Source organism: Rhipicephalus sanguineus, chromosome 7 (genome assembly GCF_013339695.2).
Source record: "Rhipicephalus sanguineus isolate Rsan-2018 chromosome 7, BIME_Rsan_1.4, whole genome shotgun sequence".
NCBI classification, from domain to species: domain Eukaryota; kingdom Metazoa; phylum Arthropoda; class Arachnida; order Ixodida; family Ixodidae; genus Rhipicephalus; species Rhipicephalus sanguineus.
In genome coordinates, this window is record NC_051182.1 from 112002467 (window position 1) to 112026985 (window position 24519).

Consider the following 24519-nt stretch of genomic DNA (forward strand, 5'->3'; position numbering starts at 1 on the left):
GTCTTTGATTATGTTCTTTTTTGGTTGCCCCCCCTCCCCCTCAAGAAAATATCGTCGATGAACACATGTACACCGGGAAGGCCATCGAATATTTCGCTCATTTGCTTTTGAAAAACTTCGGAGGCCGATGAAATTCCGAACGGCAACCGGAGATGACGGTATCTGCCAAAGGGGGTTGCAAAGGTACACATTTCAGACGTTTTCTTGTCCAGTGAAATCTGATGAAAACCAGAATTTGCGTCCAAACAGCTAAAATATACTGCACCTACCGATTCCCCTTCTATGCCCTCCCGCTTTGGGAGCTGATAATGCTGCCTTTTCACATGCTCGTTTATCCTTTTTCGGTCCATGCAAATACAAAACATGCCATCTTTTTTCTTGACCAAGACTAAGGGGCTTACCAGTGTGTGGGGCCATCCTCTTTCATGATCATGCCCGATCCCTCCATTTTTTGCAGTTCCTCTCGGAGTGGCTGTCGCAAAGACAGGGGAACCCGCCGGGCTATAGTTGGACGACCACGGCGTTGCCGAAGGTTGCATGAGCACGCTGTAGGGCTTCCTTAGGCAGCCTAGCCCCTGGAAGACATGCTTAAAATCCTTAATTGCTCCGTAGTCTGAAGCACTGACAGTGGCCACCATACGTTGAACGAGTCCCAAGGCTTCCCTTGCCTCCAGTCCTATTAAGGCTTGGCGGCCATTCTTTACAACAAAGAATGTCACGGTGGTGGAAAAGTTACCGAGTGCGATTTTCAGTTTCGTCGTTCCGAAGTGGGTGATCACGCCCTCGGTGTAAGCTATAAGCACCGCACCCGTAGGCGTTAACTTTCCACCTCCGGAATATTGCGGTACGCCGAGAACGGTAGCAGGTTGGCCTGTGACGAAATGTACATCTTGAAGACAATGTTTCTTCCAGCAATTTCAGCTTCCACCTTCCAATCTTAGCTACCTCCTCTGTCAGCTCTAATTTCTAGAACGTCAAAGTCTTCGTCAATGCTGTCTTTGCTCACTTGGCCAACTCCAGACATTTCTCGACAACAAACCGCGAAGTGGTGAAGCTTGCGGCTTTCATTGCATCTTTTCCCGTAGGCCGAACACTTTATGGGCAAGTGTCATCGATTGCACTTTTTGCAACGGTACTGCTTCCAAGCCTCATCACTTTTGCCTCAAGATGATGTCGCGTGCCTTGAAACAGCATCGGTTCTTTGCAGCGTTCCAGACCTCCTTGCGCTGTGTCATTGATTCTGCCACCTTGAACAGTTCTTCCGCTTTCAGCAACGTTAAAGACTTTTCTGTGTCTGGCTAAGGGCAGAGAAAACTACATGTTGACGGGAACGAGAAGAGGGGCAGGGTTTATTAGCGCGCCTTTATATAGGTGATGGGGGCGGGGCAGACTCCGAGACAAACGCACGGATCACGGTATAACTGTCGCAACAAGATAACACAGTAACACGCTGTCAGGATAAGTATAGATTATGTCAGATACAGGGGGGGGGGGTTCAACCCCCTCCCCCCCCATAGTTCTACATTTTATATATATATATATATATATATATATATATATATATATATATATATATATATATATGGGTCATTCCATGCCAACTGTCCCAGTCTGGGCGCTCGACAAAAATCAATTTCTCTGGAAAAATCTGAAAAAATTACACACGTATAGACATTAGTCCTGCAGTATTTTCCCGAAATATTTTGAGCGGCGAAAATTTTTCGGGCACGTGAGCGCCATTTGAACTTCTCGATATGGTGGAAAACCAGGTACAAAAGAAAAATTCGCTATAAATGGACCGTTTCACGCATTCATTCGAAACTTGCTTTTTTGTGTTTTTAGAGCATCGCGCTTTTATTATAGGACAGTTGCTTAGAGTAGCTTTATGTTTTTCTCTCCTTGGCGCGTAGGTAAAATTGGGCAAATTGCAGCGTTTTCGGGAATTTTTTTACAAAAGACGACTGTAGATCAAATACATCAATTATTTTTATAGAACTCTCCATAAAACGTACTATCGCCTAAAATTCTTGTTATGCCTGTGTGCGGCGCGCAGGCTTTAAAATAAAATTCTGAACTTAGAAAAAACGCTACATTGGCCTATGTTCAGACGTCTGTAGCACCCTAAGGTGGTCCAAGAAAAAATAAGCAGAAAAGCGCATACGATTGAGAATCATGACAACTTCGTCCACAGAAAGTTTAATCGAAGTAGTTTTTGTTTTAGTGAAGAAAAAGTTTTTTGAAGTTTAGTCCCACCATTGCATTATTTTGCTATGGGAGCAGTACGAACCGACTGAATTTATTGCATAAAAAAAAAGAGGTAATGTATTCGTAGCACATGGTTTTCAGCTCCTTTTGTTAGTACTTTATGATGTATATTACATATCAAGGAGACGATAAACAGAGGTAAAAATATAACAATACCATTGGCTTAGGTACCGAAATTCCCCCAATAATGAATAGCGTTACTTATTGCATGCGGTTCTGAGAATCATTTGGCGTCAAAATAAGTCTCAAAGTTCATGTAAATCGGAGAAAGGAGGCGTGAGCGTGGTCATTTATAGCGGGTCCAAACGGAACTGATCTAAGTATTCCGCGACGAACGGCACATGATGTGACAATGCCTCGCGTATTCACGCGTTCCGTCCGTCGACCGCGACACTACGGACGGGATATGCCAGGCTATTTTTCACATCCTTATTTGGATGGTTGCAGGCAGCAGATTTTGGTTAAAGTAGAATTTGTCAGTCTGGTAACATGCACTGTTTTACAGCTGTTATGAAATCACAACAGCCTATTTATGTGGCGTAGTTGTCCGGCGCCGCTTCCTCCGCCTCCGGTGTGCGTAAACAATGCAATAGGTAACGCTATTCATTATTGGGGGAATTTTGGCATCTAAGCCAATGGTATTGTTATATTTTTACCTCTGTTTATCGTCTCCTTGATATGTAATATACATCATAAAGTACTAACAAAAGGAGCTGAAAACCATGTGCTACGAATACATTACCTCTTTTTTTTTTATGCAGTAAATTCAGTCGGTTCGTACTGCTCCCATAGCAAAATAATGCAATGGTGGGACTAAACTTCAAAAAAGTTTTTCTTCACTAAAACAAAAAATACTTCGATTAAACTTTCTGTGGACGAAGTTGTTATGATTCTCAATCGTATGCGCTTTTCTGCTTATTTTTTCTTGGACCACCTTAGGGTGCTACAGACGTCTGAACATAGGCCAATGTAGCGTTTTTTCTAAGTTCAGAATTTTATTTTAAAACCTGCGCGCCGCACACAGGCATAACAAGAATTTTAGGCGATAGTACGTTTTATGGAGAGTTCTATAAAAATAATTGATGTATTTGATCTACAGTCGTCTTTTGTAAAAAAATTCCCGAAAACGCTGCAATTTACCCAATTTTACCTACGCGCCAAGGAGTGAAAAACACAAAGCTACTCTAAGCAACTGTCCTATAATAAAAGCGCGATGCTCTAAAAACACAAAAAAGCAAGTTTCGAATGAATGCGTGAAACGGTCCATTTATAGCGAATTTTTCTTTCGTACCTGGTTTTCCACCATATCGAGAAGTTCAAATGGCGCTCACGTGCCCGAAAAATTTTTGCGGCTCAAGATATTTTGGGAAAATACTGCAGGACTAATGTCTATATGTGTGTAATTTTCTCAGATTTTTTCAGAGAAATTGATTTTTGTCGAGCGCCCCGGCTGGGACAGTTGGCGTGGAATGACCCATATATATATATATATATATATATATATATATATATATATATATATATATATATATATATATATATATATATATATATATATATATATATTATGCACGTACAAGCACACGCACAAAATACATGAAAGGTGGCCCTCCCCCCGACCCCGTAATAAACTTTGGCCACGCCCATGCCACAGAATGTGCCGGTTAAATGGCCTTAATCGCTTATGTAACTGCGATTTAATACGGTCAGAAGTTATCATCATACCTCGTCAATTAGTGGAAGAAGTGCAGAAATACATCTTTGAAATGCGTAAACCGAACGTGCGGCTTTATGTTTACACACGACTTAGTAATCTAAAAAAGTGTTAGACATAGCGAATGCTGCTAGAGGTCATTGCGATGTCGAATGCACAAAGTTCATGCGTTTCGCAAAACCGATCCTTTCTCTTCGGATGAAATTTTTAAGCGGTAGCCTGAAATCAAACATTCCGTGATAACAGGTGGAGCACTTCTCCGACAAGATAAGATTTTTTTTTTAGAATTTGAGTTATCTTCTAAAGCAGACCACATTGTGCCGGCTATATAATCACCGCTTGAGGAAAAGTATACTGTCCAATTCATGTCTGCGCACACGAAACTGGTAGCATGGCGTACTGCGAAGCGGCTTATGGTGACCATGGCCATGGGGAAGACAGGACAGGACAAAGAAGGATAAAGGTAACCATCCTAGCACTGTCGTTATGCACGGTCTATGACCAGCTTCGTCCAGTTCAGGTGGTTACGGTTCAAGTTGGTGTCCAGTTGGGTTGTAACTGGGACCAGCTGCTTCCCAGTTGGTTCCCGACCGGAACCAGTTGATCTGTAACTGGGACTAGTTGGTTACCAACTAGTCGCAGCTTTGCTAAGTCATGCGTTACGGTGTGTATTGATGTATTTGTGCAAATTGAGTAGTTTTACGTGGGCACTACAGGCACGCCGAGTACACTTGTGTGTAAAGGGTAGCTCAGGGCAACGTTACTAGACTAGGTCTAGGTCCTGGTCTAGTAACGTTGGCTCAGGGTCTAGTAACCTGGTCTAGTAACTTTGGCTCAGGGTAACGTCGCGGCACTCGCATTAGAGCTGAGACGTCGTGTTTACGGCGAGTGCACGCTACGGTGCGATGATGTGCATATCAGAAGCTGAAGCAGGCGATTTCGCGCAACGCTTGGCTATAGCTTGCGGACTCCAGTCATAGGTGTGCATATGTAATCTTTATTATATTGATATAAAAGCGGACAGCCAACACTAAAGCCTCTCCAAATACTAGATTTTTTTCTTAAACTTTAAGAAAAACAATTCGAGTATTTGGGGCGTATTTCTGCCACACAACAATAATCATCTGGCTTGCTCGCGCTTCCTCTCTTGAAAACCCGGCTCTCGTCACTTTCTTATCACGAATGCTATCTGTTACGCTGATAACGCGCGCGCCGTTCGTGACCGGGAAGTGCCGGGACCTGCGGTGATTGACACTTCGCAAGATGTGAATAAACTATTGTGTGAGTTTGCGCGCCACCTGTCCTGTAGTCCCTGTATCGTTCTCGTCTGATAATCCGAAGCGCAACAAGAAATCGTGAACCACCACCAACTAGCCCAATTCATCGCTCTGCTATTCGTTGAAATGTCATATATTAATTGAGGCATGACCTCAGTCGCGCATCGCCCGACCGTGCGTGCGACTGCGCCATGACCTGTGACAACCGAATTCATGAATAATAATAATTGTTCGGGTTTAACGTCCCAAAACCAGGACATGATTATGAGGGACGCCGTTGTGGAGGGCTCCGGCAATTTCAATCCCGTGGGGTTGTTTAACGTGGCCTAAATCTAAGTACACGGGCCTTTAGCATTTCGCCTCTATTGAAATGCGGCCGCCGCGACAGGGATTCGATCCCGCTACCTTCGGGTTATCAGTCGAGCACAGGGGCGTAGCCAGAAATTTTTTTCGGGGGGGTTCAACCATACTTTATGTATGTTCGTGTGTGCGTTTGTATGTGTGCGTGTATATATCCGCAAGCACAACTGAAAATTTTCGGGGGGGGGGGGTTCAATCACCCGCCCCCCTTGGCTACGCCCCTGGTCGAGCACCATAACCACTGGACCACCGTGGCGGGTAGTGAAATGAATAATATATCCAACTTCTATATGGTACGTTAATAGCTACACTTCTTGCGAGTTGCAGCGCAAAAGAAAGAACACCAAAATCTCTTTTTTTTTTTCTCTTTAGAGCCTAAATACATGCATGCGGCTCACCTTGCTGATTGTTTCCTCTACTCATGTGTAATGTGAGGATGGAAGAAGCTTTCAAAGCCCTCGGCACTTTGAAAACAGCGGCGCAACACAGCCGAAAGTGGGGGATGCGTACTGGGCCTAGCACTTTCGGTTGCAGAAAGCTCACTTTGCACCGGGGCAGTGCACTACTTCCGTGATTGTGGCCTGAAATGTACACAATCTTGGAGGCCGCTTGGCTATGGAGGCCTGGAGGCCATACTGGCCATACGCAGCCGAATGTAGCCGGAGCCACTACCGCCGCGTCCTTCGGCTGATCAAGTGTGTCCTCCCGTGTGTGCGCTGTGTTGTTTACATTGGTTTGTATCGGTTCACCTTGGTTGTGTTCCTTCATTCCGCTAATGGAAATGCCGGCCCGCTCTGAGAGCACCGATGGGTCCGGCTCCTCAGGGCGCAATGGCTCCAACGATACGGTGAGTTCTGTCATCGACGCCTTCTACAACAGATGATCGTGGTCGCTGACAGAGGTTGTTTACCTTTATTACTGAGGCACGTGCCTTCCTAAGTGGGGAAAAAATAACAGTAAAAATTCAATACAGTCATTTGCACCTTTTCAATACGGGTGTTATACCGGTGTCGCACGGTGCACTGCTCATAGCGACTGAGCCCGGTTGGGATCATATTTGCGAACAGTTGATTAGCTCCCTTCTGCAGCTTGCGTAATGGAGCCAATCACGATCGAGAAATTCGATCCGCATCAGGCCCAATTCCGATCAAGAGTGACCGTGTGACACCGGTATTATACTGGTATCACACATCCATATTTGATCGCGATCGGATCTGATCCGGATCGAATTTCTTGCTCGTGATTGGCACTTTTACGCAAGCTGCAGAAGGGAACCGATCACTGCTCAGAAACTCGATCCCGATCGGGCTTAATCGCGATCAGCAGTGCGCCGTGTGACACCGGTATTTAACGGCCACTTTCGAATACGATCGTGATCGGGGTGGAATTTCTCGACCGCGATTGGCTCCATCCCGCGGTTGACGATGAGCCAATCGCGATGAAGAAACTTAATCGCGCTCGAAAGTGCACTGTGTCACGCTCGTATATATAACGAAAAGCAAACCGTCACCTTTGCGTCCTCATCCATTGAGATCTCTAAGCTGTGTGATGGCAAAACCAAGAGAGAACAGCAGTCCACAACTAAAAATTGTCATGCGGTCGTGGCGGAGTATAAAACCACAGAGACACCAACGCGCTGACGAACAGTAACGTTATAGACATTACACACCGACTCGCGTACCTAAATAACATTCCCTAGACGCAATTAATTTGCAAAACTGTATCCAATATTCATATTTTATCTGCAATCATCGTTAACGTAAACTGATCGAAGGGATATAATGAAAACCGGTACAGTGATCTGATGGACAGAAATACACCCTACCACGACTACCCTAGTCGGAACCGCTATGCCATATTTGTTTCTAGATCGAGAAAGAACAAATGGGTGACGATACCTACATCTGTTGAAAATGACACTGTAACACGATTGCCAACGCCATATGTCTCCTAGGCAACATTTGACTGGAATCGATCATGTTGATTTTCAAAGCGGCCTCTTATTAACAATGGGGGAATGCCTGTTTTGTAGTGATCTTCAGGAACAAATGGACCGTTTTTTGTCATTGTCGCACAGGCACTTTCAACCCACATTGAAACTGCACTGGAGCAAGGTTAAAGTCAACCACGTTTCAAAATAACATATTAAAGTAATCTATTTGCTCTGCATCGACTTAAGCATGCTTGAAAAATGCCAGTGAGGCAGAAGTGTGGTGTCTGGTTCTACCTCAGTGAACTTGTTTTACAGCGATCACTTCAACGCAGTTCCACAACTGAAAAACTGGGCATTCAAAATCGGCTTGCTCGTCTGCAAATGAGTCTTTTGTCCATCATCAGGGCCAGAAGGTGTTAATAGGCATAATCCAAGTCGCGTCTTATGGCTGCACATAACTTCCATCATAGCCCAGTACATGGCATCGTTTTCCTGCAAAATCAAGAGTGCTTGCATAAGGTGTCCTGGTAGTTCTTCTAGAATGTGTGACGACGAATTTTCGTTTATTGAATTAATGGCTCACACGTGGCGAGGTGTAGCTGTTGTCTCGGTTGTCTCCCATTGGGTCAAAGACAATCCGGTTGGCTCAGGCAGTGCTGCTTTAGTGCACATTTGCTTATTTTACTGGTTCATTACATACAAGAAGCACACTTTTATCACAAAGGGGTACATTGAGGCATGTTCTCGGGATTGTTTGAAACCTGCTGCACACCTCTCACTTATTACATAAAAACGCTTAACAAATATGGAATTCTGGAAAGACCTATCCGTTGTTGAAGTCGCTCTTGTAATGCCAGATGTGTAATATCAACAGTAGCATGGCATCGTCACACAGACATCGTGAGGTAGGAAGGCATTGTGCTGTCTCTGCATAAATAGAACCTAACCTCAAGTTAGAAATATAGTGCAATTTCATTTTCGGTTATATTCATTTTGAGCAAACAAAAATTATACTTTTGTCGTGGCACGCAGAAAGCAGTACGTCAAACGACTCGTCGAACATGGTAGCGGCTTCAGCAAAGTGATCGTACGGATGCACAAAAACTTGAAGTTAAATGAAGACACTTTGATTGCACAGGAGGTTCAATTCATCCAAGCTCCATGTATCTCACTCTCTGTTAGCCACTAGTCGACACAACCAGCAAAAACAAGTTGCGTACAAATGTGTACAAAGCGCCTGAAAGGGTTAGACAAGAGGCAAGGCAAACGGGACAGATGTTCACTAGCAGCTGACTCTTGTGCGTTGTAGCGGTAATCTCGGCACTCCATCTTTTTCAACTGTGTGCAGCTACCAGCAGCCGACACGTGGGGCTCGTGGCATGCAGCGGGAGAGACTCACAACCGCTGTCTCCAGTTTCGGTGAGCATATGCTTCTTTGATTTCTGAGGAGGGTGTCCGCTCATAAACAACCTTCTTGGGGTTGCAATGTTTGCAAGAGTGAAAGTTTTGTCAAGCTGGCAGCCCATGCTATTGAAGCCTCTAATGGGGGATTGGAATTTTTGTGTTCCATTGGTCTAAATTGGAATGCAAGAAAGAAAAAGGCGATCAGAAGATTGGTCATGTAAAATTACTTAGGAATGGAACATGCAATCGCTCCTTAGGCAGTTTACAAGCATGGTGTGGTCAAAGATGAATTAAAATAAGTGGCAATTAAAAATGCAGTTGAACCTAGTTTTGATTTATGTTTGAAGTTGTGCTCAATATACATCTTCCTATATCTGCGTACTTCTAGTTTTCAAAAGTGTGGCTCTGAGGTCGGGGCTTCACGGAGGGAAGTTATGATTGATTGATTGATTGATTGATTGCACAATATACACCTGCCAGTAGTTGTATGGTGCAGTGAATTGGTTCTTTCCTTTGAAAGGTGTTTAACCAAAGCTTATGCACAAAATGGTGTATACTTGAGATTGGGACGGAGTGCACTAATGTTCATTCATGGCAGTTGAGCATGGCAGGAAACACATTTGCTCCATGTTATGGCTGACAGCCTGATACAGACACGTCAGCAAGTGCAAGGCAGCTGTAGACAAGTCACGACAAAAGTGGTGCGGTTTTTCATAGCAATCACTTAACAGGAATGCACCTTGCTGTGCATTTCTTGTTCATAGCTCAGCCAATAGCTGCTAAACTTCCGTGAGGATATAATAAATATGTTGCATTTGTTTCACCACTCAAGCAAGGACACAGTTCATGTAGTAATAAGGCAAACATCAGTGCATACTTAGTAGCTGCACAAATTGAGAGATACAAATTGATCCGTCAAATGCAACAGTCCACCGTATATTTGATGTCAGCGAGTGGTTGTCGATGGCTGCACTTTCCCTGGTTGTCGCTGCCCTGAAACAAACTGTGTATTAAGTAGATCTCTGATGGACTAGATGTTGTGGGTGTGCACAGGGTGAAAAATGGCCATGCCCGGGTGAGCTGCCTGCTCTGTGCCACCCCAATGGGCAGCCCCCGGTGGTTGGTCCCCTTTGTTGGACGCCGGCTGCCTCGAGAGCTGGCCAAGCGTCTTACACAGGCCTCGGAGCCAGAGCAGGTCAGTCCTTCGTTACACTAAAGTAGAAACTTGGGCGAGTTGGTGGTAATTCGTAATTGATGGGCAACAGCACGAAACAGGCGGGGACAGAGGAATAATGTCGTGGTCCTCTTTTTTTTTTCTTTGTACTTGTGTGCTTAGCTCTGTAGCCTGTCAGTGAGGCTTTACCACACATTCCTTTTCTGTTTCGCATCTGGTTGTTTCTAATCACGTCTGCTTTTCTCATACATGCTGTAATTGTTTGAACGGTTATGAACCGATTTTACAAGTTATCATCGAATGACTGCAGTATCTGAGTTTATCGCCTCGTGAAGCGATCGCCATTAAAGTTTCTTGAATCCGTCAAGAATCGGTGGAGCTACAGGGGCTTATCGCACGCTTTAAGCATTTTCTTTGTTCTCTCGTCCCCACGAGCGTGCTGGAAGCTACACAGGAATGGATGGCACGTGGGAATGAAGCTTCATCACACGCGTCATGACCTTCAGCGCGCATGATGAAACGTGATCGCTCTCTCCCGTTGTGATTCCTGTGCACGAGTGTGGCTCACTGTGTGATGTTAGTACACTTGAACCTCATTATAATGAAGTTGCATCTTACACGAAAATAACTTCGTTATATCCGAAAATTCGTTATAAACGTACATTACTAACACTGTATGTATTGCAAGACTGTCTCATTTACTTCGTTATAACCGATATTTCATTATATCCGTGTTCGCTATATCGAGGTTTCAGTGTAGACTGTGGAGCCGGCGCCGACACATGGTGGCACCTCGTGGCAAGAAGCACATCTGATCCAAATGCTGCTCTTGATTTATGTCTGCTATCGGGCAGTAGCATGCTACCTGCTGTTTGGTGCCAAACAGCAGATACCCCACCCACCAAAAAGAGTGAGCACAGGCCTCTGTATTAAGAGAGAGCACCTGAAAAAATGGCATCTTTGCGCCCCGCTTCTAAGCTCTCTTTGCCGTGCAAGGCCGTATGATTTGGCTGAGATGTTCATAGCAGTGTCTGCTATCCGCAGGATGTGTATTCTCACCAGGCGTAAGGGATGCTTGATGACACCTTTCGTTTTATTTCATTTGTTTAGTTTCTTTCTTTGTTTTCCACATAAAGCTTTTATATGGTGCAGCAACACTCAATTCTCTTTTGTTACAGTATACCAAGCAGTCATTAAAGGGACACTAAAGGCAAATAACAATTTATGTCAGAGTGAAAGCTCAATGTATGACAACGTCTAAAACGGCAATATTATCGACAGCAGTGTCATACTTACCGAGAAATTAAGCTAAATGTATCGCACGATGAGCGCCACGAGCGGGACATTTTGGAAATGATCCCAATGTCGTGAGAGAGTCCGACTAAAATTAATCACTCGTAATCAAACTAGCCGCAATAAAAAAAAAGAACCTTCCATGCATCAAGAGACGTAATAAAATGCTGCTTGTTCGTTTCTGTTTGATTCATGGAAAAAAGAACCTCTTTGGCATTGCCATGGGGAACGGCGCGCATGGTTCAAAGGTTCCATTTTCGCCGAACTGCGCTTCGCCCAGCGCCCTGCTTCACTCACGCGGTCGGGTCTCAGTGGTAGTTTCGGTATCGTGTACTGCCGTGTGCGTTTTGCGCGTTTGTGAAAGTCGCTCTGACAGAAAGTTCGACGAAGCGCCGCATGCATGTGATGTTGCCGGATGGCCGAATAGCGCACGCCACCAATGCATGCCGCCGTGCAGTAAAGGCGGACAACGTTGCGCACGGCAGCAGTGACGTGAGAAGCACCACTTTCAGGCAGGTGATTTGAAGTGCGCTAACGCGATGCGGACCACTAAAATGTAATAAGCACTTCCTTGGCACAAAAGTAGCACTACGAGCTTTCTGGACCGTTATTTCAACAATCAACGTCGACTTAATATTTGCCTTTAGTGTCCCTTTAAGATCGGAGAGATTTCATAAATTGCACTGAGAAGCAAACCATGCATCCGCTTGCACAATGGAGCAAGCAAATGGCACTTCAGCATGAACTTTACCTGCAGTTTTGATATGTTTTATTACCTGTATTATTTCTTGCTCATATAGAGATTTTCATAGAGCATCGAACAAAATACTTTCAAGGGCACTAATGCCATACATTTGTGAAATATCTCTGTCTTTGGTCATGTCCAGTAACTCTCCATCTTTGCTTGCACTTGGATGTCTAGATATTGCCTGTGTAGTTATGTTGGGCAGTGGGCATTAAGTAAATGGAAGCACAAACCGAGGTATTACATTAAGTTCGTTTTGCATTCTCTCTGCCCGTTTGTTGCGTTTGCGTGAGGCCTTGTCTGTGAAGGAGCTCAGATGTCTGTGTCAATATACAATCAAACCTCGTGATAACAAAGTCGCATCTGACACGAAATAACTTTGTTATATCCGAAAATTCATTATAAACATATATCCCTAGCACTATATTAAAGGCAAAGTTATCGATCATTTAGTTCGTTAGAACCGATAATTCATTATACTACCGAGGTTTGACTTATTGTCTTTCATGTGTTAGCTGTAAGGCTGAAAGGCGACCAAACCTTGTCTGCAGGTCCAGGCAGCGTTGTGTGCCAGCCTACAAGCAGTGCACGACGCTTGGCTGCAGAGCCTGGAGCCAACACTGAGTCGGCGAGACGAACTCCTCCAAGCGACAGACCAGGTTAGACTACCAGACCGTGGAGTCAGTGAAATTTGGTGTAATCGTTGTGATGGCTTACTGGACGTGGCCAATCATTCGGCCATGGCACATTTCCTTGAAACTGAGCAATAACCTGGAGTATGCGTGCGTTTTCTGGGATCCGTATAGAGAGCTTGCAGACAAACTTGAAAAAGTGCAGAACAGAGCAGTTTGGTTTGTCCTTGGTAATTATGACGGGATGCTTAGTATAACGGAAAGCGAAAAAGCATCGGCATCTTTTTGAACACTGTTGTCGACGCCTTAGATTAAAATTTTTCCGTAGCATTTATCACTCTAAAATGGGGATAATCGGGCAGTTGTATATTTCAGCCGCCTAGCGATGTTTCTCAAAGACGATGTCACAAATTCAAGATATGCGAGATCCCTCTTAAGGGCAGTGCTTTCTGCTACTCCTTCTTTGTTTGCATTAAAAGAGATTGGTATACTCTACCACCTGACACTGTCTGCATTTGTTCGAGTGATGATTTCTTCCATGCTTTATGAATGTTTTTGTGTGTTTGATTATACGTACTGTACCTTCCTGCTGTAATGCCTTATGACGAAGCAGGTACTCAATAAATTATTAGACAAATAAATAAATAAACAGCCTGCACATCTTTCAAGGAGTACCTACATTGCTGAAGAAATTTTTTTGAAGGACCTGATTTCACGTGAACGAAGATTAGATCACCAGTTCGCTGGTTGTTCTGTGCTCAAGCTGTGCTGGCAGCAGCATTCTGCCTGTAGCTGTTTCCTTTTTTCCATGATGTGCTTAAACCCATAGAGTTTCCTACAATTTTTACTAGAGGAAACTCTGGCGCTAGTGTCTATGGGAGCTGCAACGCGTGGCGCTTCAGCCAGCATGAGAATGATGGGTAGTACATGGATTTTTTCAGCTCTGTTTGGCTCCATGTTGCCTGCAGCCAGTTTGTCACAAGGTGAAGGTCAGCAAACATTCAGCAGTTCCACTTTACCACGTTGACCTTTTTGGCTCACTACTTGAAATCAGCTCACGAGGCTCACAAAGCCGTTCGTTTATCTGAAACAAAAGCCAAACCAACAATAAACGAAGCCACAAATGTGTTTGGAGCCGTAAGCACGAAGATTAGGCAAATCCGTGTACTACTCGTCATTCCCACGGTGGCTGAACGATTGCAGCGCCAGAGTTCCCTCTAGGTAATTGTAGGAAACTCTTATATGTAAACCAACCCTTTAATGCGGATGTCTGACAAGGTGCCCAAGGCTGACTAAGCAGCAGTGATAGGACAGCCAGGATGTATTTAGTAATAGCTGCTCCTTCATTTACTTAGCAAATGGGGAGGGCTCTGTGTAAGTTTGTCCAGTGGCTGATGCCTATGGGCCATCTCATATCATGCAACGTCATCGGTGATGTTGCCTAAGGCAGAAAGAGAACAAGGTGTTTAAAAAATTCATGAGAAAGTTAGCATTTGAATAATATGCGGCTTGCTTGTCCATGCCTTGGATAAGCAACATTTTCTATGTTATTGAAGTGTTTCGACAGCTGCCGCGGTGGTACCGTGGTTACAGTGCTCAGATGCTGACCCGAAAGTCGCCGTTTCAATCCCAGCCACAGCTTTTGATGGATGTGAAATGCTAGAGGCCCGTGTTCTTTGATTTAAGTCCACACTGAAGAACCCCGGGTGGTCAAAATTTATGGAGCCGTCCACTTCAGCGTGCCTCATAATCATAATTTAGTTTTGGAGCTTAAAACTCCAGATATTATTGTTACTGTGTTTTGGTGCTCTGTAAAATATTAAAGGGCCCTTAACCACCCAGAGGTTGAAATCTAGTTGTGGTGCTGCAGTTGTGCACGAGTCTTCAACACAGCGGAAAGAAAGTGTAAGTCTTCGGCAAACACGTAGCCGTGAGAATTTTTTGAAGCAGTGCCGCAGTAGCGGAGTTACACTTGTTTCATTATCCAAAAGTGGCCCTCACTCGCTTCGCTCTTTCCTTTGCTACACTCCGTTCGTCGGCTCATCTCTCCTCCTGGCCGAGTGGTCCGCTTCACCGTGCGAAGAGGAAAAGCAACAAGTGCAAGTACTTGAGGGCAGACAAACATGTTCTTTCTGCTGCCGACGTGACCAGACGCGAGTGGTGACATCACAGCCAATGCTGGGGATACCGATAGGCCCAGAGAGAACAAGGGATTGTTTTTTTGTTTTTTTTAATCTTGTGGTGAGACTACAGCTCATAGTACTGCCCCATGTGGCATTGTTGATTGTGACGGCATTCTGAACTTGATGCACGAGTTTACTTCAAATGTTAAAATACGTATTATCGGAGGTGGTTTGAGGCCCTTTAGGAGATTAGAAGAAAGGAACTGCTAATGCTGCACTGCTAATGGCTGTCAGTAAAGCCTGCTTTGTCCAACCCTGGTTGTCTTTTGTTACAGGGTCCCGGAGAGGCGTCCCTGGCTGCCCTAGAAGCAGAGCTGTCATCAGGATGCTCCCTGGCCCTTGCAGTTGTCATGGATGGCGAGCAGCTGTACGTTGCCAACCTGGGTGCGTGCATGACTTCTTGTTAGCGTGGTTTTGAGTGACCTACTGTAACCCAACATGTAACCACCTTTAAAGGGGCCCTAAACCACTTCCGATATATTTTTAACGTTTCGAGTAAATGCACCGCATTGAGTTCAGAGTACCGCCATAGCACAGAAACGAGGGCTCGAATGCTTCTTTGTTTGTCGCCTGATTATGTGCCGTTTTAGACGATCACATATTTCTCACTGCCTCGCATCGCAGGACGCACACGAGTGTTGCTGCTACACGGAGGAGAAGAACCAAAGCTGCTGACAGTGGAGCACAGTGTGGACAATGCGGATGAGCTGGCTCGCCTTGCGAGGCTCGGACTGGACACTGATGCCCTCACCGATGAAGTTCTTCCCGTCACACGTTGCCTCGGTGCACACCCACGCCGGCGACGCCTCAGCGGGTTTGTGCATTACCATGCGCCGTCTTGTGTGTATGCGTGAATATAATTTCTACTGATTTTTAAAGCATGTACATTCGATCTCTAATTTAGCAAATTTCTATCTGACACGATAATGACTCTATTCTATTCGATAATTCTTATAAACACATGTTCACTATATTGTCACGTGGTCGTGCTGGTAAGCGGAAGATGGCAGTCGGGCTGTTAAAGACGAAAATCCTTACTGGTCGAACTTGTGCCCAGCAAAACATAAACTCAAAGCACAAGCCACACTCGCTGTACAATGATGGCTGTGAACACAGACATCGGGGGTCAAGTGGTGGTAAACAGATTTTATGGGTGAAGCCCGATCACATAACAATAAAGAAATAAGTGCGCGTGGCAATATCTATGTTTTGTGAAAAACTTATATGTTGAACCCTGTTCCTTGCATTGATCATTACTGTGGCAGGATCAATCTTTCTCTGAAAAGTCTGAACTATTGTGTCACATTCTTTTTATTGCAGATTGCAAACTTTTGAAGTAACTTAGTATTTTGCGAGAAAGCATGATGCTTTGTGCAACTTAATGCAAAGAAATTTTCTTATTATACTATACATTATTACTACTGTAGAGCAAAATCTCAATATAACAAAGTTTTAGTAAAATAGGCACTTGATAACGTTGTGTGTTTAAATTGCACATTTTAGGCAGTTTAGTCACCGATGGATTGATCTTTACACATAAGGGGCTACGACAAATACTAAAAAAATAGACGCTTCCATTGATTACTTGATGACACTCATTGTTTTGCACTGGCATTGCTCAGGTGCTGTCGTTGTTTTGAGATGGTTGACATGACATCAGACTAACCTAGGCGAACTCAGTTCAAGAGCTGAAGTGTTGTGCTCACATGTCTGCAGGCCTGACCCAGTGTCAAACGAACCAGAATTGTGTGGCCCGCTGGATGTAGAGCCCGGTTGGCGACTTGTCTTCCTTTCGGATGGCCTCTGTTCAGCCCTAAGGATTTCAGGAATCGCGAACCAGGTGCGTAGCTGCAAGTTTCAAATTTATCGTACTTGCACGATTATATGAATAGAAAAAAAAAATTGTAGGCAGACTTGCACGCAAGTTGTGGCGCAGAGTGTAAGCACCGTACGTCCTTGAATGTATGTACAGTCAAACCTTGTTGTAACGAAGTCCATCTGACACGAAAATTGCCTTCTTATATCCAAACATTCCTTATAGATGTATAATTTTAATCCTGTTTTAAAGGGACCGACAACTGATTTTTCTCGACCCAGTTTTGTACGGCGTGACAGGAAGCTCACCCTTCGTAGCGTTTGTAGCTGCAGTGGTTTATCCGAAAAGCGCGTAGTTATTTTATAAGCAGTATTTTTCGATCTGAAAGGCTCCAAACACGCATGGAGGCTTGCTCCAGCAACGCTGAGAATTGATAGCGATGCCGCTAGCCCTTGTGAAAGCTGTCGTTGTTCTGCTTTCGCAGGAGTTACTGTAACTATGCTTAACCACCTTTATTTTGAGCTTTCCAACCATTTTTGAAAATAGATAAGCTGTTACAATGAGATGTGTGGCTTTATACACCTTCCCAGTATTTGTACAGCGTTGTGTGCATCTGCGCCCAAGGTTGCCTGCGCCTGTGTCATGGATGGCTTGTCCCGGCGTCGTTACTCTCTCGATACACGAGCCAAGCCAAGTAATCGAAAACGTAACTGTGCATATGCACGGCCGCACCGAGTAGCAGCGCGTGTCATTTCTGAGTCGAAGTGTAGGTAGCAAAACTATGTCGCTCCAAAATCTTAGCGACCTGGAAACTGCGTGCACGGTTGCATGAGCACGCTGAAAAGTTGCTCAAGACGCGCTGACGAGCATGGGATCATTACGTCACGCGAAGGCAGTGCCACTTTAATGCATACTACTAACGCAGGCCTATATGTACATTATTATGGAATAATACATTTTAATATAAAGAAACGAACAATATTTCTATACTAACAAAAATATCGTCGACCGCGTACAGCAATCAACGGTCACGTGGCCGTCTCCATCGAATCATTCATATTTTTGCCGCCAGAGGCGCCACAGGTCATTTTTCGCGACTTTCAATTGAGAAATAAAAATATAAATCCATCTCTCACGAAAAAAACAGGGTTGGTTTGAGTCAGTGCGACGGACAATCTTTACATCAGTGGAGCCAACTCATTTCATATTCTGGGCAGTTGTCGGTCCCTTTAATGACAAGACTATTGCTCATTTATGTCGTTATAACCAAAAGTTTGTTATATATCTGTATTCATTATAATCAGGTTTTAACCATAGTTATGTTGTTGCTTGGCATGACTTGATGCATCTTGGTTGCACACATCTGCAGGCTCTAATGAAAGAGCCAAACATGTGTTAGCTCCAAACTGCACTATCACGGGAATGGGCCCACGTTTTCTGTGACGCGCAGATATTTGAGGGTTCTAGCCTTATGACGGTTGTGTGCATTAAAAAATGGTTAAATGTGCTGAGATGTGTGTAGGGTGGCCACGCCACTCTCAAGCTGTTTGATCAGCTTTTAACAACAAAGCTGTTTAAGGCACGCAAGTAGTTTGTGCGGCCTATCGTGTGTGGCCTATCAGGTATGTGCCACATAAATTGGGTAAATCCCACGACTCGCCACTGGTCCACTGAAAAGGAAGAAGGCAACAGTTAGCCCAACACTAGGCAATAGGAAAGGCAGTGGCGGCTGCGAGAAGACCCCGAAGCGATGGAAGGCCTACGCCAACAACAACCTGCCCGTAGATCTACAAGATTAACTGAAGTAAAGTGGTGTACTGGGTGAGCTGGTATATCATGGTCTAGCCACGAGATTTATGAGAGGAGCGAACGCTTGGTTTCAGCACGAGTTTCTGCCTCTGGAGTTTCGACATCCGTATCGTGTCTGTGACTGTCTGTGGTTTAACTTGATCCTCTATGCGGTGAGAATCAACGTTGAAACAACCTAGCATCACCTAGCTAAAGCTTAGCAACAAAGTAGAAGCAACCTAGAAACACCCCTCATCATCACCTAGCTAAGGCCGCCCCGCCACGGTGGTCTAGTGGTTATGGCGCTCGACTGCTGACCCGAAGGTCGCGGGATCGAATCCCGGCCGCGGCGGCTGCATTTTCGATGGAGGCGAAAATGTTTGAGGCCCGTGTACTTAGATTTAGGTGCACGTTAAAGAACCCCAGGTGGTCGAAATTTCTGGAGCCCTCCACTATGGCGTCTCTCATAATCATATCGTGGTTTTGGGACGTTAAACCCCAGATATTATTATATTAGCTAAGGCCTACAAACCACCTAGAAGCAACCAGATTAGTCTGCAGAATCGTCTATAGTCGAATACAACTTTAGAAGTCTGCGGCATTTCCTCCGCAAAGGCGGATGAACACAAGCCAACACCAATGAGTGCGCACTCCGGACTGACGTCACGAGCCGGGCGGTCATTGACTCTGCCTTCGGAGAACATTGCCGCGTGCATGAGTGGGACTCTTTCTTTAGTCGCGAAGGCGATCGGCTGTCGCGCTTGGTTCGTCTGGGCAGGGCCTCTCCGCACTTCTTAAGTTGTATCCGACCATAGTTTTGCTGTTTCAAGGCTTGCACAGCTTCGTGCAAGCTTTGCCAATTTTTTTTGCCTGGTCTCCTGCAAAATTTTTTTTTATTGTTGCAGATGAATGAATGAATGCATAAAAAATCATAATTTTGTTGTTCTGTGTGTGAACAATGCAGGAGGCAAACCGACTGGTTGCAAAGCTGGCCTTGCAGCCCGGCAGTGCCCGAGAGGCATTGTCTCAACTGCTTTACCGTTGTGAGCTGCCGGCTAGCTGGCCCCATGAGCTTACACTCATGGTAAGTGATCAAAGTGTAGCACAATGAAAATGCGGCAAGAAAAGGCACAGGCAAAAAAAGCACGAGCGACCAGACAAATGCCCGACTTGAATTTGACTGAGCAGCTACTGTTGCATGAGTACCCTCCCCCGTGTGGTTCCAGTTTTATTGTGATAGCAATTATATGGACACTCCAGGCGAATTTTTGGCACCGGTGTCGCGTCGTATTTTGTATAATGTCCAAATCAATAACATCAGCCTGCACATCGTATGTTCTACGTGCCATTAAAGCATGCGAGGGCAGCTGACAATCGCATCTCAAGTAGAGAAGAACTGCGCTGGCCATCTTCCATCAGTCGAAAGGCCCATGGGGGTTCCCTGGAGGGGGGCTGTGTGGCTCCTGCAGTAATTGCATACTCCTGCAGTAATTGCAGGGTGTGGTGGCGCGTGCCCTATCTTAACAGGAATTAGCCGGTGGCTCATACCTTTGCACGTGCTGCCTTGTACGTACATACCTTTGTATGTGCTGTCTGTGTGTAAGTGCATTGAAGTGATAGGCATCAGCCAGGTTGCTTCGCTTGCTGTAGCGGCTGCGTTTACTTATGTCAGCATTTCGTTGAGTTACACCGCATGGAATGTTAAAGGTGTTAGCTGCTAGCCTTACTTAGTGTAGCGTTCAACTTTGTTGCTATCGCATTCATTGCTTCGCCCTTGCGGTGAAACAGTGACTTCTTTCCTTCTCAGTCCTCGTCTTTCGTAAGTGGTAAACATAGCACAGACAAATGCCAGCTAGCCAATGTCTTTACTGCACCTATTGCCCATTATTCTCAAAAATTCTCTTACGTTACAGTCAGGTGATCAGATTTAATCCCAAGTCCCCGACCACAACATGCCTTATATAGATAGTGGTTTTGGCATGTATTACTCCAGCATCTAATGTTTGTCAGCCTCCATGCTCGTGAAGCAAGTTTTTTGACACACGAGAATTATGTTGTAGGGTGTTCCTTTAAAGGGACACTAGAGAGAAAAGATTTTTCTTGTATTAATAACTCGCAATACCAGAAGTACCTCCCAACACACCAGAAGACGCTTGGTAAGTGAGAGAACTGACAAAAAGAAAATGCGGACGTTGACGCCGCCTTGAAGTTTCCGCACCAGCTCTCAGTGATGCCATTGATTTTGACGGCCTTTCCTAGTGCCTACGGCATCATTTGCTGCTCGAAATGTTTTACATTTTGTTCTAAGGTACACAAAGTCTTAACATAGCAAGTTTCAGAAAATTTCATTAAAGCAATGAGGCAGAAATACACAAAGACTTTCAAATCCGTGACATCACACCAACGTTCACGTGCTGAAGCTTCAGCGCGAAACTTAAAGATGAAACTGACCGTTATTTCCTCTTCTAATAATTATCCTATGCTAGCAAATTAATGACAATGCAGTTCTGAAACAATAACATGTCTGTCTAAACTAATTTAATGTTTTAGTTTAGTGACCTTTTAAGACACATTGCGACTGGTGAATGCGGTGTGTGTTTATGGCTCACTCTCCGCAGGTGGTGTCGCTCTGCGAGGAGGAGACTCCGGCTCGTGCACCTCCCATGTCTGACGGTCGTGTGGATCCGTACGTCGACTTCACACCCCTCATTAATGCCCTGGAGGCAGCACGCTGACACCGATGTCACACCCGTTGCAGCGCTGCAAAGGTCCAATCAACCGAGACGTACATCGACGCGACGGATGCTCCGAGTACGCATGGCATCGGATGCACTTGTGCTGCACGGGCATAGCTGCAACCATAGAGTTTTGTACAATATTTACTAGAGGGAACTATGGCGCTGCGATCGTCTGGCCACCATGGGAGTGACGGGTAGTACATGCCTAGTGTTTGTGCTTGCAGTTTTGAAAGCACTTGTGGCTAGAGTGTACTAGAATAGGGGAGTGGGTCTACTGGAGTGGGCGGCAAGGAGGGAGGGCAAAGCAAGAACCGCTGAAAATTTGTAGTGGCGCTGCTGTCGCCTTCACCTGAAGCTGCCGTCTGCTACGGCGGTTGGAGCAGCGGCTGTGGTGGAGCTCGGGTGAGAGCATCGAGCTGTCGTCTGCTCGACACAGCATCGTCCTTGCGAAGCACTGCCGCTCGCACATTGTTTTTACCACTTGTTCACTAGCTTCTTTCTTTTAACCTTGTAGGTGCGAAAAAACAATAAAACTGAAGGTAACACTCTCGTTATTGGCTATGAGCAGGGTATTCAGCAAAATAAATGTATTGCCTTCCTTTAGTTGAATTATTCCCGAGACGCCGCCCATGGCTTTGCACGAACGGCTTTGACGCAACTGCCAGGCTGCTGTGCGAGGCTGTTACCATGGCAACAACAATGGTACCCATGGTAACCTTCAGGTGAAGGTGATGGTGGCGCCGTCTGGATTTTCAGAAAAAAAAAACGCCTCAGCGTGAAGCCCTGTGTGGACCCGCTCCCCCATTCTAGTACACTGTACTTGTGGCTTTGTTTACTGCTGTGTTTTAGCTTTTGTTTCGGATTAAAGAACGGCTTTGTGAACCTCGTGAGCCGATTAGAATTGGTGAGCCTAAAAGGGTCGAGGTGGTGAAGTGGGACTGCTGAACTTTTGCTGAACTTCGTCTTGCGACAAAGCGGCTGCACACCAGAAGGAGCCACAGGGATTCGATAGGGCAAAGCTTAGGCAAATCCATCTACTACTCATCATTCCCATGCTGACTGAAGCGCCATGCATTGCAGCTCCCATAGACACTAGCGCCAGATTACTGTCAAGTGTGCTATTATGAAACTCTATGGCTGCAATTATACGAAGCCAGCCGACGGTGAAGCCACTAAAAGCACAAGGGAAATGTTGCTCTTTGTGTTAAACTGTATATTTAATGATAAATGAGAATGAAACTTGCAGTAAGGTTCTTATCCTTAATAAGCGAAAAAGGGAAATAAAAAGTTGGAGAAGCGATGCCTTCCTGCCAGTGCTAACCAAATCCATTTCTTAAAAACATTGTAATATAAATGCTTTGCCACTGCGCCACCTGCAAGTAACCGACACAAGCAACTGGAGAGAAAAGCCTTGTTCAGTCATTGTCTTGGCGCCGATGACATAACTCGCTGATGTTTTGTTACGTTGCTCAAGTGGGTGTAGTGGCAACAACGGGCTACGCCTACCCTTCTCCGCGGCGGAGGAGGGTAGAGAAGCCTAGCGAGAAACCGAAACCAGTGGAAGTGGCCACGAAAGGGTTGTTCTATCCCCTGCAACTTCCTTATTACAACACTTATTCGTGAAATGTTTGCTGCAGCATATTCACATCGTACAAGTGTCCACTTATCTCTTCACAACACTTGGGCCTCGGGGACCGGCCCTTTAGTACACTGCGATGGTTTTTCATGCCAGAGCAACAAGTTTGCAGGTTCATTCTAAACTGGCAGTGGCATCCCAATGAATGCAAAATGCAAAAGTGCTCTTGGACCATGCTTTATGATGCAAAATACCTACGTCCAAATTTATCAAGAGCCATCCACTACAGCATCCCACATTGCGCAGTCTAGTTTCACCATGCTAAGCCCTGCAGTTGAATTTCTAATGAGATTTAAGTTTACAAATGCTTCATTACAAGGAAAGAAAAGTGAGAATTTAAGAAACATGACTGCTAAGCCCACATGCTTTTCTTGGCATCGCATGGTTGCTACTAAGACCCAGTTCAGTCATTTCTTACTCTACAGGCGAGGTTAGTGGCATTTAGGTGTCTATCCGCGAAAATACATTCCAAGTGGTCTTGTTAAAAATTTGCCAATCTGATATGTACGAGTGATCATGTGCAATTAGTGTCGCAGGCCTCCCCTGAAGTGTATATGTAAATGTGCTTGCAAGTACCTGGTGACATCTAAGTTCAACACAAGTGTATATATGATTGCCAATAAAATGTTTTAATAAAAACTATCAAAAGATCTCTTTAGTAGCTTCGCTTCACTCTCTGCTTTCCTCTGGTCGGTTTTCTGTTTATTGCCACACTGCGTCATGTTCACGAATGCAATGCAATGCAATGCCAACACAGTCTTCACGTGTGACTCACAGACGAGCAAAAAGCTGTGTTAAAAAAAAAATGCCAACGATTACGATACTCCTTAAGGCGAATTTTGAGTGCTGCCTTATTCATGTTTTTCGGGCTGCCAGACAACATAAATCGTGAAAAAGTTTAGTGATCGCGAATATTTTTCCTGCGAGTTTCCAGTGCCATGTAAACGTGCAACAAAGAAAACAAAGAAAGTTCCTTTTGTCCAGCTTTGTAAAGAGAACATTATCAGTATTTATCAAACTGTGACACATCAGCAAACCACTCAGTTCCTCTTAAAGCCTCTCTGAGGTATGCAGTGGCAAGATGGGTTCACCACTGTGCTTATGTGATGACTCATTTGCTATACACTGAAGTGCAAGATTTGTCCACAGAAGCTTCAAGGCATTACAAAGGCTCGAGCTATGAGGAATGTTAAAGGGACACTAAAGAGAAACAATGAATCGGTTTAGATCGATAAATTGTGCTCTGAGAACTCTAATGTCATTAATTTCGCCATCATAGGCTTATTGATAAAGGAGAAAATCAAGTTCAAAGTTTCATTTTTAAATTTCGTGCTGAAATCTCCCCACGTCACGTCACGGATTTCTAAGCATATTTATCGTATTTTGGTGCCATTGGCTCAACAAAATTATCCCAAACTTGGTATGTTAAGTCTATGGCCCCCTCGGAGGACAATGTACTTCATTTTTACTGATTGGGAACTACGTAGTTCCTAGTATGTGCCATCAAAACATGTGACATCACGACGAATGGTGCGGAAACTTCTAGGTGGTGTCCCCACCC

At 44.9% G+C, this 24519-nt stretch overlaps 1 protein-coding gene across 2 annotated transcripts; it reads left to right on the top strand.

Moving 5' to 3' along the window:
• Nucleotides 1–6289: 6289 nt before the first annotated feature.
• On the top strand, nt 6290–23589 carry LOC119399764 (uncharacterized). Of its 2 annotated transcripts, none has more exons than XM_037666603.2 (9): nt 6290–6463; nt 8898–8968; nt 10007–10148; nt 12717–12824; nt 15256–15364; nt 15605–15824; nt 16697–16820; nt 19549–19668; nt 21203–23589. In XM_037666603.2, exons 1-9 carry the CDS (start codon nt 6392–6394, stop codon nt 21317–21319), a joined length of 1083 nt encoding a protein of 360 aa, XP_037522531.1. In that variant the 5' UTR covers nt 6290–6391; the 3' UTR covers nt 21320–23589. The 2 variants fall into 2 exon arrangements, with proteins under 2 accessions (XP_037522531.1, XP_037522533.1); XM_037666605.2 differs by having other exon boundaries at nt 15605–15794.
• Nucleotides 23590–24519: the final 930 nt, after the last annotated feature.

Coding starts and splice junctions, on each gene's coding strand:
- LOC119399764 (XM_037666603.2), top strand. CDS start 6,392: ATGGAAATGCCGGCCCGCTCTGAGAGCACCGATGGGTCCGGCTCCTCA. Junction 12,825..15,255: donor TCCTCCAAGCGACAGACCAG/GTTAGACTACCA, acceptor CTTTTGTTACAG/GGTCCCGGAGAGGCGTCCCT. Junction 15,365..15,604: donor GCTGTACGTTGCCAACCTGG/GTGCGTGCATGA, acceptor CTCGCATCGCAG/GACGCACACGAGTGTTGCTG.